This window comes from Palaemon carinicauda, chromosome 5 (genome assembly GCF_036898095.1).
Source record: "Palaemon carinicauda isolate YSFRI2023 chromosome 5, ASM3689809v2, whole genome shotgun sequence".
Taxonomy (NCBI): domain Eukaryota; kingdom Metazoa; phylum Arthropoda; class Malacostraca; order Decapoda; family Palaemonidae; genus Palaemon; species Palaemon carinicauda.
The window spans coordinates 75,742,038-75,761,446 of NC_090729.1; the positions used below are offsets into that span (position 1 = coordinate 75,742,038).

Here is a 19,409-nt window from a genome sequence, read left to right on the forward strand (position 1 = left end):
GAACCTCATACCTCTGCTTGACACGATCTATTCGAACAACGTGAATATCTTTTATGGAGCCGGAGGATCCCTATGTCTGCGTGCCTGGAGACTTTCCAGTACTGTATCTCCTCACATAGAGAAGCTTTTTGCAGCAAGTTGCGAAGAGGATGTTCAGAATTCTCCAGCTGCCGTCTACTAGGCTAGTGGACTATCTTCTGTGGTTGGTGTCATGAATGGGGTATCTCCCCTCTTGTTGCCACTTTCAGCAATTGGAGAGGTTTTCTTGGATACCGGGGGGGGGGGGGGACTGTCTCATCGGTGAAAGGCTACTGCTCGACTTTAAGCTGAAAGAAGTTATCATTTCCTCTCTTTTGGTATTGTCTCTTCATAAGGAGTTTTGAGCCTACCTGCCCTCAGTCGGAAGTTAGACCTCCTCCATGGAGCGTGCTTTGCGTCCTTTGGTCCCTGAAAGGTGTCTCCTATGGCCTAGGAGGCCAAGTAGCAGATCTTGACCTGACCTTGAAGATAGGTTTCCCGCTTGCATTGGCTTTGGCCAAGAGAGAGTGAATTCCATGGTCTACCTACGACGTCTGTCATTCACGGTCATGGGAAAGGTAATACTCGACTTCGTTCTTGACAGCATCGGATCCTTAGCATGACTCAAATATCCAGATCAACAGTTACCATGCCAGGGAGGAGTTTGAGGTGCTACGTCAAGAGAACTTCAGGAGCTCCCACCCCCGAGTGTCAGCACTCTTTGTCAGCTGTGGGAAGGTCAAGAGAAGGATCACCAAGAACAGGTTCTTGTCTTAGATTCACAAGGTAATAGACCAGGTGTTGAATCCTGATCCTTTTCCTTGGCAGAGGAGACCTAGAGCTCATAACGTTGGGAGCATGACTACGTCTCTAGCATTTAAGTAGAACTACTCTTTGACACAGGTCCTACAAGGGGGCATGTGGAAGTATCAAATGACCTTCACCACCCACTTCCTGCAAGACATGACCCACAGGAACATGGAGACGTTGGCCCTGTGGTGGCTACCCAATAAATGGTTTAAACACCTCAGTCTCCTTGATGGACAAGTAGCAAATAGTGGAGGGTTGAGTTTAACCAGGGTTAAGTCTGGGATGAATGATAAAGAACGATTGACTTTATTTCTTTAATCTTCCTCTATCTTTTGGGGAACTGCACCTACGGTACTCTGTAAAGCTGGCCTCTGATGTCTACAAGTAAAACCATTTCCCTTGTGTAACCTGGTATAGAGATATATACAGTACTTGTTACATCCCCACATCATCTGGCAAGATGGGATTGGGTAACGTCTATAGTTGATTCAAAGATTCCTACGTTTCTGAGAATTCTTATCTAAATTAGTCATACTGTACAGCTGGTATCGCACAATCACACAGATTGTTCAGGCCACTAACAGTGCTTTGGACAGAATTTAAGGAGGTGTCGGGTCTTTCCCTGTTACGTGCGGAGTACATATGCAAAATCCCCGGGTCAAAAGAGAGCCAGATGGTTTGGATTTCCACCCTCCTAATTGGCGAGTCATCCTTAATAAAGAGAAAAAAGGTTTGTGTTTAGTGTCGGGAAAAATTACATTTGAAAGTAATTTGCATTTTTCCTAATGATACAAACCATGAGCTCTTTATACAAATTGGCCCGCCATGGCCTATTCCCGATAAGTCTTGCCCGTAAGCAAAAATTACAATAAAACACGGATGTGTGTGAACGGGGTGGTCGGCTACCCCTCGCTAACTAGCGGTGAGGTAGTTACACCTCCAAAAGTTTTATGGCTAGTCTCAGATTTGACAAAAGTATAATCCCTGATATAGAGCTCAAGGTTTGTATCGTTAGGAAAAATAGAAATTTCTTTCAATTCAAGTTGTCATTTTCCCTAGCTATACAAACCTGAGCCATTTACTTATATTACCTGCCTCAGCCACCTATGTCCCGACCAGAGACAATGTGAGCATACAGCTGCTAGCATCAACCCACCGAAATGCATGGTGGGTCCATGAGGCTTCCAGACCTATGATAATTCTTCAATCTGGCAGTAAGAAAGCTGTGCCAGAGCTAACCCCCAATAAATGACCCAGTTTTGTATAAGTAGGAAAGATACAAACTACTTTAAAAAGATTTAGTAGGTGTATTTAAGGGAAAGGGATCTCTACTGGTTTGGAAATAGCCCAAAAGTATGATCGTTATGTCGTTATGGTCCCCAGCGGCGGGGAAAATTACCCCAAAAGTCCATACTTTTACTAAAGTTATTCAATCTTTACAAGAAAAATTTGAAGGCCATTTTCTCAGAACTTCATATTTTCAGAGAAAAAAGGGCATAAAAATCCCTACTTTTTTTAAAATTGAAAAACTTTTTTATGAAAATAATCACAATTAAAAGTTTCTTCTATATGTTGATAAAGTAATACTGTACAGTGATACCTCTACATACGATCTTAATTCGTTCCAGAAACTACTTCGTATGTTAAAACGATCGTATGTTTGAGCAAATATTCCCATAAGAATACTGTACATGGTAATTGAATTAATTCGTTCCACAGCCTAAAAACCCATAATAAATCCTTAATAAATGGCTAGACATAATTACACGTGACATTAATACAATGCCTGTATAATAAATACATATTACAAACCAAAAAAAAGAACATCATAATGAAATAATAAATAAAAAACGGGTTGTAATGTAACACTACCTTAGTGACAGGCCAGCGCAGGTGTAGGGACTTCTACGCAGGAGGAGACGGAAGATCAGCGAGGAGGTAGGGACAGTGACTTTGTACGATAACGTGTACGATAACTTACACTAACTTACACTACTACGTGAACTTTAACGTAGCTTATTTTTTTTTTTCATTTTTATAATTTTATATTTTTTTTTACATTTTTTCTTTTCTTATTTTTAATTTTCATCACTTTCACTTGATTCGGTCTTTCTTTTCTTTGCTTCACTTTCTTTCTTTTCATCATGATCACTAGACCGTTTTAAAGATTTTTTAAAGGAACTATCGAGTGAAAGTTGCTTTGTACGGCTTTTGAGGATTTTTCTAAAATGCGTTGAGCAAACATCTTTGAACTGCGCAACAACAAGGCAAACCTGAAGTTTCTGTGGGTGATGCTTGTCGATGAAATCAACAACGTGTTGATGATATGCCAACATCTGTTTTATTTCCGCCGTACCTAAGATTTGGCCTACCTCCTCGATCTCCTCCAACTCACTCAACTGCGCTTGGAACTCATCATGCTGCATGGCTTGCAACTCCTTGAGTTCCTTGGTGGTGAGCTCTTCATGATGCTCATCGACTAGTTCGGTGATGTCATCTTCATCTACCTCCAGACCCATGGACTTGCCAAGGGATACAATCTCTTCGACGTCTTCCTCGGCGGCAAGCACAGGTTCATTCTCGGGGCCAAAACCTTCGAAATCTCTGGAAGCAACAGCATCAGGCCAAAGCTTCTTCCAAGCGGAATTCAGGGTCCGACGAGTTACTCCCTCCCAAGCCTGATCAATGATCTTTAAGCAGTGCACGATATTGAAGTGGCTCCTCCAAAATTCACGCAAAGTTAAGTTGGTGCTTTGCGTGACATTAAAGCACTGCTTAGATAAGTGCTTTGTGTAGAGCTTCTTAAAATTTGAGATGACTTGCTGGTCCATGAGCTGGAGGATAGGGGTGGTATTCGGTGGAAGATACAACACCTTGATGAATTTGTATTCGTCGATGATATCATCCTCGAGTTCGGGGGGATGAGCGGGTGCATTGTCCAAACAAAGCAAGCACTTCAAAGGTAAATTCCTTTCCTGAAGATACTTCTTGACAGCAGGGCCGAAAACTACGTTTACCCATTCCACAAAGATATGCCTAGTAACCCAATCCTTAGAATTAGAACGCCATAGAATATGTGGCAGGTCTTTATTAATTCTATGTGCTTTAAATGCCCTAGGGTTTTCGGAATGGTAAACTAACAGAGGCTTAATTTTGCAGTCCCCGCTGGCGTTGGCACAAAGCGCAAGAGTCAACTGATCCTTCATTGGCTTATGTCCAGGCATTTTCTTCTCTTCGGCGGTAATGTCCGTTCGACTAGGCATCTTTTTCCAAAACAGACCGGTATCATTACAGTTGAAAACCTGCTGCTCTACGTAACCTTCCTCCGCCACGATGCTTTCGAACTTTTTAACAAAGTCTTTAGCAGCCTTAGTGTCCGAACTCGAAGCTTCTCCATGACGAACAACTGAATGAATCCCGGTCCGTTTCCTAAATTTCTCGAACCAACCTCGAGATGCCTTGATTTCCTCCGTCGTAGGATTGGCTGAACTCTCCCCCGCGTCACCCCGAGAGCGCGCCGCCTTCAAGTCACTGTAGATAGCGCTGGCCTTCTCACAAATGATCGTTTCCGTGATCGTATCGCCAACAATCTCCTTGTCTTTGATCCATATTAACAAAAGTCGTTCCATCTCTTCAAGGGTAGGGCTACGACGTCCAGAAATAATCGTGATCCCCTTCGAAGGTTTCACTGATTTAATGGCTGACTTCTGTTTTATGATCGTCGAGATCGTCGACATGTTCCGGCCATATTGTTTAGCGAGATCGCTAATACGTACACCTCGCTCATGCTTTTCTATGATTTCCTGCTTTAATTCTAATGAAAGCATAGACTTCCTCTTTTTCTCACCACTGCTACTACTTCCTGAACCGAAACTAAGCTTTTTAGGACCCATGATTACGGAACACAGAAAACAACACGTGAAAAGGCAAGATAAAAAACTGTTAAAACTGAGCGAATAGAGGACAACCACACGATGCGCACGGGATGAGAGGACTGATCAAGGTGACGCTCGATTGGCGTCCCTCCGATGTGCTGTCGTCTAGCGGCGTCAACAACAAACTATGCTGCACGCTTTCGAGAAAATTTCACGGTTAAGCGTATTGTTTACGTCGTATGTTGGAGCAACACTTCGTATGTTGAGACAGAAATTTGGTTGAATTTTATTTCGTATGTTGGAAAATTCGTATGTTGGGACAATCGTATGCAGAGGTTCCACTGTACATATAAAAAGTTAAGATATCAAAATTTCTGCTTTCAGTTTTGTTCTTAAATTACCTTTCAAAAGTTAAAAAAGTTGAAAGTTGCGGGTTTTAGGTCTCCACTCAGACGATCTAAATCATTCTGCTCGGGCGACCATAAGCCAGCAGGGACTATCACTAGTCCCTTCTAACCTCCCCCCCAGGCGCCACCCTGGGGAGTACCCCCCGGTAGAAGGTCTCACTATCCGCGTCCTGGCGGGGACACGAACTCGGGACCTCTGAAACAGAAGCCTGCGACGCTACCAACCTAGCTATCCAAGAGCTTTTTAAATAAAAGAGGTAGAAGAGTTAGAAGTAACCCAAAACAACATTGTTTTAATGGGGTCTGAGCACTCTCCTTAAGGAGTTTTGAAAGAAGAGAATAATGAGAATTCCTTTCGTCCAAGTAGAGCATTGAAATCTTAAAATCTTATTTTAGGCACCCATAAACAATTGGAAAAAGTTTATCAACCAAGGCTTTCTCATGGTAGTTGAGTAATACCTGCTACTTTCAGTTTTACCAGAAACTTATCCTTGGAGAGAGTTTCAAGCCCAGTACAGTGGCCCTGCAGTTTGATATTTGCCTAATCTTATTTAAGAGAAGTCAAGTTTGATTTTGGTAGGGGTTGGTTCCTTGGTTCATCAATAGTAGCAGGAGAATATTTAAGACGGACAAAATAATATATTAATAGAATAGTTAATTTTTTTTAGACTTTAAAAAAATGGAGGAAACAGTTCAGTTAATTTTTTTTCCAATTGTTAGCTAAGAATCAGTTTCAGAATCAAGTGGGATAGGATAGAAATTTGTTTAGGTTATACAGTAGTTGTCTGACTTATGTGGTATACAAATTACAGTAAGAGGACTAAGATTTGTGTATCCCAAGTTGGATATAAAGGTACGAGTATATAAGTTTAGAACTTTTTTAACTTGCTAGTGTTATACTTAGTACCCCTGTCCCTCCCTCCATCCAGGCATTGGAGTCTTGAGCAATGAACTTCAATGAAGTTTCTTTGAAATAAACTTATTTCTTGAGATGAAATTAATTGTTTTAATACTTATCTAGAATTCATGAAAGTTCTTACCCTCTGCCCCACTCACAGCGGCTCTAACTTCTCTCCACAATACCACTCCTATCACTCAGAATGAGAAGTAAGAGGGCAGCCATTAGGGGGAAAGATATTTGTTGACGTTGGCACTCTATACAACTGTTTATTTTAGTGCTCCATACCATAGCATCTGTTCAGTAGGAACAAAAGTAGCACAGTAACCTACATAGATCTTTCATTACAACGAATGAATAGTAATAAACTTCATGTAACTTGAAATAATTAGTTTTATTTTAAGAATGAAATTTTTTCCAGTCAAGTTAGCTTTACGTATGTATGGAAAAGATAAAGATGTATATTGTGAATCTTTAAAATTTTTTTAGATTTATTTATAGATTACAATTTTATTTTTCATACTAATATTGTAATTATTTTTTCAATTTTAGCATGGAGATGCATGGCCGGCTGGTGGTTGGGTTGCGTCATGGCATATGGAAGAAAGCAGCCAGCGTTCCAGCCTTCAGCTCTTGGGTGAAAATCGTCATAGGGCCCAGTTGAGGGAAGAAGCTAATTCACCTCAAGATGGACCATCATCAGTTACTACTCAAACTACAACTTGCTGGTATGACATTGTAGCCTCATTAGGGGGCGTCTGTCAAACTTCAACTGGTTTTTCAATGTCTAATGAACCAGGGGCAAAAGATGGGTGGAACTCTTCTCAAAACTGTAAGAACTCTCGTGAAGATGCAGGGGCATCATGTTCTTCTCCAACTTACATTAGTGATTCTCCAACAAGTAAATTTTCACCCTTATCATTAGAATCAACAACTTCTAGTTCCAACAACTCTCCGGAACAGAAAAATTGTCAAGTTTTCCAAACTAAAATTGATAACCTTTCCTTTGAAAAATCAAAGATAAGTCATAAGAAGGAATTGTTAGATGGTCCAACTAGTGACAAGAATACCAATGTGATAATGAATAACTTAAGTAAAGAACAAATTAGTGATATATTGAAAGTTAAAGGAGAAATATTAAGGTCCCTGGCACCTAATGCTAATATAGATTCTCCAGTTTTTTCTTGTGATGAAAAAAATAGAGGTATTTTTAATAAAAATCTGGTCAAAGTTGGAATAAATAAAATTAGTGTTGGTGATGGTGTAGAAGAAGCTAGTGAAGGTGCTACTAGAGATGAGGGTTATTCAACTATGTCAAGTGACGTGCAGGCTGAAGTCAAAGAGAGCATAACTACGAGTTCAGTTACTACTGTTCAAGAAGAACCATTAATGTTGAGTTCAACAACAGAATGCCAGGATCAAGAAATTAGTCATTCCTGTGAAACACAGTTGAGAAGATTAGCATCCCAGAGTGAAAACATCACATTACAAACAGCAGAAGAAACTGAAAACATCGAACGATCCATTGAGGGAGATTTGAAGTATGAAGGTAATGCAGTTGAAGGAAAAGAAAGTTGTGAAAGCTTGATAAAAAATGAATCATATAAAAGTGAACCTTTGGAGAAAGAAACTTCTGATGAGAGAAAAATATCTTTAAGTGCAAATACCGAGTACTGTGATGGTCTTCGTATTATATACGATGAAGAAGATAATAACTCTGATGTCTTTTTTATACCTATTCAAGAACCAGAAAATGAAAGTCTTTATAGGCACAGTTACCATATATCTTCAAGTGTGGAATCCCAGAAACCTGTAAGGTGTTATTCAGACTCCCAGCTATATGTAGGATCCTCTCATGCCCCAAAGTTTGTTCGTAGCTTGGATCGGCATGTTTCTTTGAAAGAGCTTGCTGAAAGAACAGCATCTACAGAAGAAGTTTTACAGGAAGCCCGCAACACGAGGAGTCTTAAACGAACGTCGGGCCATGCTAGCTTAAAAGGGAGGAGAAATAAAGCCCTTCCAAAAGAGGATTGCACAACGTCTGGCAGTAGTGAGGAATTATGGCCCCTGCAAAATCAGCATAGAAAATATCTATCTCCCTCATATAGTCATGCAGAGTTAGAAGACTGGTCCCTAGACCTATCATCAGAATACCTAAGTGGCCCCTGTGGAGAGGGGGAGGGGAGTGAAAGTGTGGGAACCACAGGTGCCCATCAAGGTTCTTTACCGTCCATTCAGGAGGCCACCCCAGATTTAGAAGAGGACAATAATGAGTTCCTGTGGAATGGTGCTACATATTTTAAAGCAGATGTAGATTTAAATTGGTCCAGTAAAAAAGAATTAACCAAAAGCTGGCAGTTGGATCACTCCAAAGAAAATCAAACTGTGATGTCTCCTAGATCTGGCTGCTCTGACCAGCCAGCTGTTTGGTCAAGCAGTGAACAGCTCTCATGTTGCTCTGAAGGTGTGTCCAAATGTAGTTCCGATTTTGAGAACTTTTGTGAGCAGATTTGTAACCTTCCAGAATTGAAGAGAGTTTCATTTTGTAGTAGTGAGGCAGGTGGTCATGAGGCCTCTAAAGCTGCTACACCAGAAACTTCAAGCGTAGAAGGACATGAAGATGAGCTTGTTGATGAGTTAAACATAGGTACAGTTTTTACTAGAGATTTTTATCGACTTGTTAAATTTGAAAGTAGTAAAAGTTTGGCTGCATCTAGCAGAAGCCTAGCAACAACAGATGGTCTTTTAACTATTGAGAAATTACAAGATTTAGAGAGTGGAGGGAATCATAAAGAGGCGCTTGCATCAATGTTGGGATTCATAGCAGAACAACAAAGGTATTGCCAAGAAAGAGAAGTTCAAGATGAGAAGAATACTAGTCAATGTAAAGAGGTTTTGAGGTTAGCAAGTGCTCTTGACAATTCTGGTTCTTCTCTTGCAGCCTCAATGATATTCCGTGGAACTTTCCCAAAGATGGCCTTACGAGAAAAGTGTGCTGAGAAAGCAAAACACTTTGATCAATTCTCTATGAAAACTTTACCACCACCTTTATTAAAACAATGCTCAGCTGATTCAGCTTTGGCTAAAGTAGGCCCATCTGCTCCTGCCAAATTAAGTAATTCATATTTCAAGACAGATCCTCTAATGGATGATTTATGTAATAGTTATACTTCTGCCAAATATTCTTCTGCAATTGTGCATCCTTCTGCTTCATGTTTTCCATCCAGTTCCCTTCCAGTTTCACCAGCCACTGCCCATCCTGAACCCTTTGTGCCTTCCCGGTCAAGTAGCTTGGCCTATCCTCAGGTAATTTCTACTTGTGGGGCTGAAGTTGCACCTACTCACATCCCATCAGGACCCCTCCAGAGTGCCTCACATCATCCTGGTACAAATTCCATTGTAGAAGAGGAACTTTGTCAGCCGCAACAGGATGCTTATCCACGTCTGCCACCAGTACCTGAACACCATTACTCCACAGTTTCGTCCTTTTCACCTGACCCTAGCCCACCAGTACCTCGCCGCTCATCCAGCATGGCCTTCCCTTGTAACATTCTTCCTGTCCCAGAACACAAAGTGTCATTAACCGACTCCCCTCCTGTACCAAAACGCATAACGAGTAGAGCTCTTCCTAAACCCCCTGTTCCCATTGTAGAAACCCATGACATCAAACGTCCTAGAAGTTTCATTAGAGATGTTACTCCAAAACGTTTTAGTCTTCAAGAGTTGCAGCATATGGCTAGAGTTGAGGAGGAAGAAAAGCGAAATCAATATGGCACTGGTTGTTCTGCCCCAGAAGCTGTCAGTCCAGGAGATGCTGCAGGTCTGGGAACTAGTTGGGTTAGAGTTCAGCCACATATTGATCTTCAAGACCCCCAGGTATGTTATTATATTGGTTATCTTTTTAATATCTTGTGCTTTTGTATTTAGATAGGTAATTTTATAATTACAGAGAACAATATAATAGTATTATTATTAGAGTGATGTAATTTTTGAGTAATATTACAAAAGGTTGTATGATATGTTGGGCAGTATTAGGAATTGATAGGTAAAACATTAGAGATGTCTATGCTCTTGATATTAGATAAATTATTTGCTCTTTTTCAAGCAGTCGAGAGTTTGATTTTAATACAGGCCCCTTCTTTGAAAATGTGTCTATGCATATTTTGCACCCTGTATTCAAATGAATATGCTAGTATTTCAATCATCTCCTTGCTTTTCCATCTTTTAACCCTTTTCACATCCCTAAGTCTTTCTAACCCATTTCCACTTTTTATATCTTAAGATCTTTTTGTTATCCTCTACAATCAACACGCGTTCAGAATACATGTACAGTATAATTTGCAGCAATGGACACTTACTACGGACTTCTGATATACCGAACTAATTTCAGATAGCTAGAGTAGCATTTTGTTGGCAAAGGTCACCATCAGAAGTAAATAGTTCTTAGATCTATATGTTTATTTATTTTATATTTATTCATATAAGAGTAATAAAATATATATATCATATTTATTATTGGTATATCTTCATGATAAATGGGCTATTAAAAAATAATGGTATATATATGAAATAACCTTTTTTTTCTATGCAAGCCTATCTCCAAACATGTAAACCCTATCAGCTGATCTAAAGCAACTACATACTCTTGACTATAGTACATGCCAACATGAGTTACAAGTAGTATTATTAACAGTGTACAGGGTATATGTAAAGATGATGTTATTAAAAATGTTATTTTACTTACTGTAGTCTTACAAATTAAAAATAAACGAAAAATAGTCATTTCCATATCATGTTTCCCCTACATAGGACGCCTAAAAGGAAAACAAAACGAACGAATGAACAAACATTTACACATCCAATTGATAATTATTGACACTAATAGCTTTTAGTAAATTCTATGTAAACTATGGTAATTTATAACAAACAGCACTGACATTCATTCAATATTTATTATAGGATGCTTTAATTAAGTTTGGAAATTTCATTCAGGGCCCAGCTGATACATGTAAACATTGTCAGCTGATTCAAGTTACACTATCAAGGGTATGTACTATGTGAATAGATATTCTTGATATAATTTCCAAACTTATTCAAACTATCTCATAATCAATAACAAAGGTTTCATACAGTTTACTAAAAACTATAAATATCGTTAGCTATTATTTGAATGTATAAATGTGTTTATTCATTCGTTTATCATTTGTTTGTTGGTTTGTTCATTCGTTTAGATGAAATGTAAACAAACAAAAGGACTTCCTTTTTGGGAATTGTATGTAGGGCAGATGTGATATAGAATCAATTTTATTGAGTTTATTTTGAATCTCGAAACATACATTAAGTAAATTGGAATTGTAATAACATCTTTACATAACCAAAACCTAAATTATATGCTAACAAAAAAGGTTTTTATGATTTAGCAGTCTTTTTACACCTCAGAAATGAGATAAATTAAAATTAATCTTCATTTCTTACATTTTTCAATCAATAGGTCATTCTATGGTCAGATGTATGGAATATTCATGTTTATTTTCTTATTCATTTACAAATAAAGTAGTCTTGCATACATTATTTTATCATATTCTCTGACTTAGACATACATGTAATTAAGGCAGTAGCTTTAGTTTCCAGATTGCTCACAATTGTTTTCTGGTGCTGTTTTCAGTTTGTTTTGATATGGCCTATGATTGAAGTAATCTGTTTTCATGATTTCATTTTGCATTTAGCCTAAGTAGCCTATATTTACTTCATTTCGTGAGTGTCATTTAATTCCTTAATTATGTCATCATAAGGTGAAAAACAAAACTGTGATAATCTCAGCTGTTCGTTTTGATATTAGCCACATTTTTGGCATAAATGGTAGACCTATAGCCTATAGAATTTGGTATAATTTTGCTTGATTTTCTGCATGGGGAAACTTTTTGCGATACACCAGACTGTAGGCAGTATCGAACCCACCTTCCCCCTTATTAGTCCGTTATTGCGACGTTCTACTGTACTTCTTCCATTGACTCGGGAGCATGTTCTTTTCTGATACCATCTCTCCTTTTGAGTGATATATTCTGAGATCTATGTGCTCATTAATCTCTTTCGTTATTTTTTTTTCTTTAAAACATCTACCTCCAGCAGGGTTTCCTATTCAAAAGGTCTTTTTCAATTTTGCTTGTTTTCATTATTTCCATTTATTCAGTTCCCTCACTTTTATCTTGACTACCATATTCAGGCTCTTAAATGCCTTATCTATCCATTTATATATGGTCTTTATTTAGTTGCATCTTGATGTTTTTGTTTTGGCTGAATCTCTTATTCTGAGATACCATTAATTAGCTTTTATATTCCCTTGCTCTTTGCATTTGCATTTGCATCTGTAAATATTCCCTGACCCCAACACCATTGAATTAAGTATATTTCAGTGAATCTTACCTGGTGTTCGATGTGCTTCCTTGCTGAAGTCTCTCCCTTCTGACCTCTCACATAAAGAATTAAGATAATCCTCTCTTCCTCTATCAGATTGGCTACATCTTCATGTCTTATTGGCTTATTAACACAACCTGTGGAGCTCTATGAGGAATAATACTGGCTTGGTGACACCTTCATTTTTATTGTTTTCCTTTTACCGCTGAGACACGCTAACCTTCTTGCAGTATGAGTCTTAGATTTTGAGTGGTACTGTTTTAGTTTCTTAGATAGGTCAAACATAAATTTGTGTTGGTTCCGTAACTGAAATACAAACCACGCTATTTAATATGGGTTATTACTTCGGCGTAGCTGAAATGACGAGCCATTAGAATTTTAACGAGGGTTTACTACCCCACCGCTAGTTAGCAGGGGGTAGGGAGGGGTAACTTGCTACCCCCCCCCCTCACACACACCTGTGAATATTTCACTTTGCATTTGGCTCGGGTGATGAACAGACGTGTCTGCTTTCACCTTCACTTAACTGCGATTAGTCTGTTTTTGCTCTCTCTTTTTCTACAGAGTGTGTGAAGTTGGCCTCTTTTATTAATAATGCGTACGTGTCCTGGATTATCTGACCGCCCTTGTGGGACTTTTATGTCGGCGGTCGACACAGATCCTCACACCTTGTGTCCTCATTGTAGGGGCCAACGGTGTGATAGTGATAATGTATGCGGTGAGTGTAGGGAGTGGTCTACCTCCCAGTGGGAAAGGTTTGCCCGGCGCCGGAAGAAGAAGTCCAAAAGGGATATTTCTCCTTCAAAGGCTTCTTTGAAGAGAGAGAATCTCAAGGCCTCTTCTTCCGTAGCCCAAACCTCCTCCGAAGCTCCCACTCGATCAGTCTCTTCCGAGAGGCCGTCGAGTGGTAGCGTAGGCCGTAGTTCTGTTGACCGATCCCGGGGTGCGGGAGAAGTAGTTGTCTCCCATAGAGAGGCAGCTGCCCCTCCTCCCCCGGAGGAGGATATTGATTTCTCTGTAAATAACAATGATTTGTTACAGCTTTGGGCTTCCTTGGGGCTTCAGGGTTCGCCCTCCAAGGAAGCCCTGTTTGACATGATCAAGCTGGGAGCAGCTGTTAAGCAATCGCCGACAATAGCAGACATAGATCCTCTGTCTATCGTCGACGTTGTTGTAACGGAGGCCTCTGGTGTATCTGATCAAACTCCTGCTCCTGTTGTTGCTGAGGTTGCTGAAGGCTTAGATTCTCCCTCTGAACATCCTTCGAGGGTGGAACTTAGTCCTACAGTCCCTCCTGTTAGTGATTCTCCCCCTCGGGGGAGTTCACTTACAGATACTCCTCTGCGGAGGCCTTATGATGGTCAGCTTGCTGATCCCACGGCCCCTAGAGGGCGTATAAGGCGGAAGGCTCGTCCTCCCCTTCGCCGTAGAGGACTTCCTTCTCCTCACAAGGGAGTTAGGATGCGCCTCTTCGGCTCGTCATCCCAGCAGTCCTCTGCGGAGGAGACTTGCCGTTCACGGATCCTGCCAACTACCACCTTAGACCTCTCCGGAGATCGTTCGCGATCTCCTTCGGTGGAAGGTCGTCCTTCGGGACCCCCTGACCTGTCACCCTCCAGACCTGCTGACCTGCCGTCACCCTTCAAAGCTGCTGATGCGCTATATGCACCTTCTAACCCTGTCATTGCACAGGCACCGGTCCCTTCGGGGCACAAGGGACTTGAGCGCAAAACTGCGCATCAGTCCCTTAAGTGACAGGTACCCCCTGCGCGCCATCACGCTGCTGCTGTTCCTGACTTAGCTCCCCAGCGCGCACCTGCGCCCGTGCGCGCACCTGTTCCTGTTCCTACACGCCAGGGTTCCCGTGCACGCACCTGCGCCCGTGCGCGCACCTGTTCCTGTTCCTACACGCCAGGGTTCCCCTGCGCACCCACGATCTGCTGCACGCCAGCGCCCACCTGCAGTTCATGCTATAGCGTGCAAGCGCTCATCTGTTCCTGCTACAGCGCTCAAGCGCTCTCCCACTCGTCATCGCTCTCCAGTGCCTCAGCGCACTTCTGGAGTTAAGCGTACTGTCGCAGTTGTTCCTGATACAACGCACAAGCCCTCACCGGCTCGCCAGCGCACCCCTACGTTCCAGCGCGCAGTCCAGGAGGTACCTAAGTTAGCACACGGGCGCTCAAAGGTACCTCTGCGCTCTCCATCCAAACTGCGCACTCCTGTGCGCCCGAATCCTGTTGCCAGCGATGCGCGCCCAACTCAAGCAGTGCACACCTGTGCGCCCGAATCCTGTTGCACTCCCATCGCAGCAGTGCACTCCTATGCGCCCGCATCTTGATGCGTGCCATGCGCGCCCACGATCTCCTCAAGAGATAGTTCCTGCACCACCTGCGCGCCAGTGCGCAAATTCACTTTTGCGCTATCACGAGGCTGCGCAATTGCGCCCTCGCCCCGTGCTTCCAGATACGCGCGCTCCCTGCCCACGCGCTAGAGACATTTCTCCTGTGCATGCGCGCCCAACAGTCTCGCCCGCACGGGCTCTTCAGCAGGTTCCTGCACGCACACACAATCAAAGGATTGCTCACGCGCAATCAAAGGATTGCTCACGCGCAAGCGCCCATCCAGCCTTCAACCCCGCCGCACGCCCTCGCCATTACCTATACGCGCCCGCGCCGACGTGCCTTGCCATCACCCTCGCGCGCGCACGCACACACGAAATCCCTACCGCGCACAATCCTCCTGCGCGCGATCCAGGGTGGGCTCATCGCGCGACCACCAGCGTGATTTGCGCCGCGATCCCGCACGCGATTTCACGGGGCTTCAGGCGGACAGGTCATCGTCTCGTTCCCCTCCTCACGAGCGCAGAACAGCACGCTCGCCAGGGGAGGGAAGGTTTCCGGACAGGTCTAAGGACTTTTTCTTCAGCTTCGTTTCAGGCGAACCCTCATTTGTCGACTCCTCCTAGGGATCGATCGATCCCCTTCCCTCCAGAGGGAGTGTCTGACAGCGCGACTGTCAGCCAGCAGCCCTGGTTTGGGACCATAGTCAGAGCTCTCATGCAGGCTTTTAAGCCTGTGTTCTCTGAACTGGGTCACAAAATAGTGGCGGCTTCTCACCTGAATAGGAAGAGAGACGTCCCCTCCGTGTTGACTTCTCCGAGGGCTAAGCTGTCTCCTCGGAAATCCTTGCGCAAGGCTCCCTCTCCCCCCCAGACTTTCTCTCCCTTGACACGGTCTTGGACCTAGTCTATGGCATCCAGAAACCCTCTAGGGCCAGTGCAGCTTTGCCCTGGTCACAAGGGATGAAGAGTGCCAGAGACAAAGTCGAAGGCCAGCTCTCTGAGCTTGCCTCCTCCAACAGATCCAACGCTGGTAACAAGCTCCTCCCTCCTCCTCGAGTCCACCAGAGGAGGTATTTCGAGATCTTAGAGGAGACTTGTTTGGGTCTTCCTATTCACCATTCTGTGGAAGAACTCATTGGGGGAGTCCCTCTAGAGAGACTCCAACCGGCATGTTTCGTATTCTGCTACTGAGATCCTAAGCCAGGAGAAGGTGGCCAAGTGTGCCATGCAGGCAACCTCGTGGCTTGACATCTGGCTGGGGTCTCTGGGCATCCTAGTGCGGTCTGAGGATCTGTCCAAGGAAAGCACCAGGAAGGCACTGGAGACATTCTTACTCTCAGGTACGCGGACCATCGAGTTTCTGGCCCACCAAGTCTCGAGCTTGTGGGCCAATATGATCCTGAAACAACGGGACGCAGTGGCTGAGAGATTTCACCAGAAGGTCCCCAGTTCCGACATTAGCAGGCTCAAACATTCTTCCGTACTCGGTAAGAGTTTGTTTGAGCCTAAGGACGTGGAGCTAGCTGCTGAGAGGTGGAGGAAGTCCAACCAGGATTCCCTCCTCCATAGGGCCCTGACATCGAGGCCCTACAAACCTCCAGCAACCCAACAGCCCCGTCCAGCTAAGAATGCGAAGAAGACGACAGCAGCAAAGCCAAAGGTGTCTAAGCCCTTTCCTGTCAAGGACAGGAAGGGCAGAAAGTCCTCCAGGGGAGGTAAAAATCCTAGAGGGAGCGGCTGAGGCCGTAAACGCTAGGATTGGCAATCCCCCTGCATGTTCACCAATTGGGGGATGCCTACAAAGTTGCGCGACAAGGTGGCAGCAACTCGGGGCAGATACCTGGACGATTTCCGTGATCGGTCAGGGATATCGCGTCCGTTCACATCATCTCTACCTCCCCTGACAGCGAAGCCAGTGTCATTGAGCTCCCTTACCATGGGATCGGTAAGGGGGCAAGCCCTCCGGGCAGAAGTCGAGACCATGTTGAAGAAGGACGCTCTCCAAGAGGTGGCAGACGGGTCCCCAGGCTTCTACAGTCGACTGTTTCTTGTAAAGAAGGCGTCTGGAGGCTGGAGACCAGTCATCGACCTCTCTACCCTGAACGGGTTTGTCAAACAGACACCGTTCAGCATGGAGACGGCAGACACGATCAGATTTGCTGTGAGACCACAAGACTACATGTGTACGCTGGACCTGAAGGACGCGTACTTCCAGATCCCGGTCCACCCGTCTTCAAGGAATTACTTAAAGATTTTGCCTAGACAACAAGATCTACCAGTTCAAGGTGCTGTGCTTCGGTCTCTCCACAGCTCCTTAAGTGTTCACCAGAGTGTTCACCCTGATATCATCTTGGGCTCACAGGATCAATATCCGTCTCCTCCGTTACCTGGACGACTGGCTGATCCTAGCAGACTCGGAGGCAACCCTTCTCCGCCACCGAGACAAGCTTCTCGAACTTTGCCAGGATCTAGGGATCATGGTAAATCTCGAGAAGTCCTCTCTGCAGCCCTCTCAGAAACTATTATACCTAGGCATGATCATAGACACCAATCTCCACAAAGCCTTCCCATCAGACGACAGGATAGCAAGGCTGAGGAAGGTCGCAAGGCCTTTCCTCAAAAGAGAAGAACTTCCAGCCCAAGCGTGGTTACATCTCCTCGGCCATCTCTCTTCCCTGGCCCGTCTGGTTCCCAATGGTCGCCTCAGAATGAGATCTCTCCAGTGGCGACTCAAGTCCCGGTGGAATCAAGGACACTATTCCCCGGACACTCTGATCCCTATGGGTCCTACGGAACAGACGGACCTTCAGTGGTGAGTGGCAGACGAGAACCTACGAAAGGGAGTGGATCTTCTCGTCCTTCCCCTGGATTTGATGTTGTTTTCGCCGCAGCTATGTATGGGCCCAAGGTATAGCACTTGCCAAAGTCTACTCTCACCTCTCCAAGTTAATGAGAAGCGAAGACAGAGCTGCTCCTCCAGAAAATAGCATCCATGAATAGCCTAACTAACATTTATTCCTGATATGCCAGAGAGGTAGCAAGGGCTCTCACTTCGTGAGCCCGTAATTTCAACAGGGCGAAGTGTTCCTCCTCACATAAGAGGTCGTGAGGTTAATGACATCAAACGTCGTAGGACAGGGTTACGAAGGGTTCTCGCTCTTTACGAGAAAGATGAACCTTAAGCCACAAACTGCCCTATCCTAATTGAAGTTCACCCTCTTCCCAATCGCCTGGACTTCGCTGACCTCTTGGCATTCGCTAGAGTCATAAGGGAGAGGGTTTTCTTTGCTACAACCCGAAGAGAGGCTAGCGAGATAGGTTTAAATTTCTTGGAGCACAGAAACTTAAACACCACATCCAGGTTTAAGAGTACCTATAACGTCGTCTGAAAAGGCCCAATGAGGTCCTGCAAACCTTGACTTTGGGACAACTCTAGGCCTCTATGCCTAAAGATGGCGGAGAGCATACTGCTGTATCCATTGATGGTAGATACAGCCAGCTTAGCATCCTGTCTGAGGTACGAGAAGAAGTCTGCAATCTGGCTCAGAAAGGTAGTGGATGAGGAAACCTGTGCCGCCTGCACCAAGCTCTAAAGGTCTCCCACCTAGATCGGTAGACTCTTTGTGAAGAGATCCTCCTTGCTCTGGCGATAGATTTCGTCGCTTGTGCCGAAAAGCCTCGAGATCTGACAAGCTTCAAGTCAGTCTGAAGGAAGTCAGTTGAGAGCAAGGGGGGTAAGATGATACCTCTCGAAGTGGGGCTGTTTGAGAAGATCTGGACTTGCCGAAGTCTTCTTGGGAAGTCCATCAACACGCCCATCACTTCAGAAAACCATTCCCTAGCAGGCCAGAATGGCGCCGCTATGATCATTCGCCCCGAATCGAGGAGAGCGAATTTCCTGAAGACCAAATTGATGATCTCGAACGGGGGCAACGTAAACATGTCCACCCCGTCCAATCCATCAGGAAGGAGTCCACTGCCAGAACTTCCTCATCCGGGACTAGGGAGCAGCAGTAGGGGGTCCTCTTCTTCCAGGTGGAGGCAAAAAGGTCTGATACAGGTCTGCCCCACAACATCCAGAGACTGACAGACTTGCGGGTTGAGAGACCATTCTGAAGGAAAAACAAGTCTCTTCCTGCTGAGCATATTTATCCCGATGATTCTTGCCCTAGAACAAACCTCCTTTCTAGATCCAAGAAATCAGAACGAAGGCGTCCTTGATCTCAACACACGATTCACCTAGTGTGATCACGAAGTCCTAGATTCTCATGTTCAAAGTCATGCCCCATGCTGGAACTTTGACATCAAGCGTCCTGAAAGACGAGGCGCCGATCGTCTCGTAAGACGTGGCGCCGATAGTCCTGTAAGACGTGGTGCCAAAAGTCCTGTAAGACGTGGAGCCGAGAGGTTAACAGAGCGAGACGCTGAACGTTCTAAAAGACAAGGTGCTGAGCATCCTGGTGTCAGAAGAGACTCTTCTTGCTGACAGGAAGACCTAATTATTCGATAGGCTCAACATTATCTAAAAATCAAGATACAGGGACGCTCTGATTTCTCCAGAGAGCAGCATTCCGCTACATAAAGAAAAAGTTACGTGAACATGAGAGGGGCGGAACTGAGATCAAAACACACGCCCGAAACTGACC

General features: G+C 44.0%; 1 protein-coding gene across 8 annotated transcripts in view; it reads left to right on the forward strand.

The window, feature by feature from the left end:
* Positions 1-19,409, forward strand: part of LOC137641340 (uncharacterized) — an 826,722-nt gene that overhangs the window by 722,589 nt on the left and 84,724 nt on the right. For all 8 annotated transcript variants that reach the window (XM_068373796.1, XM_068373798.1, XM_068373797.1 and 5 more), the window contains one exon: positions 6,561-9,884. In XM_068373796.1, the coding sequence (XP_068229897.1) occupies positions 6,561-9,884 (3,324 nt within the window). The remainder of the gene's footprint in view (positions 1-6,560; positions 9,885-19,409) is intronic.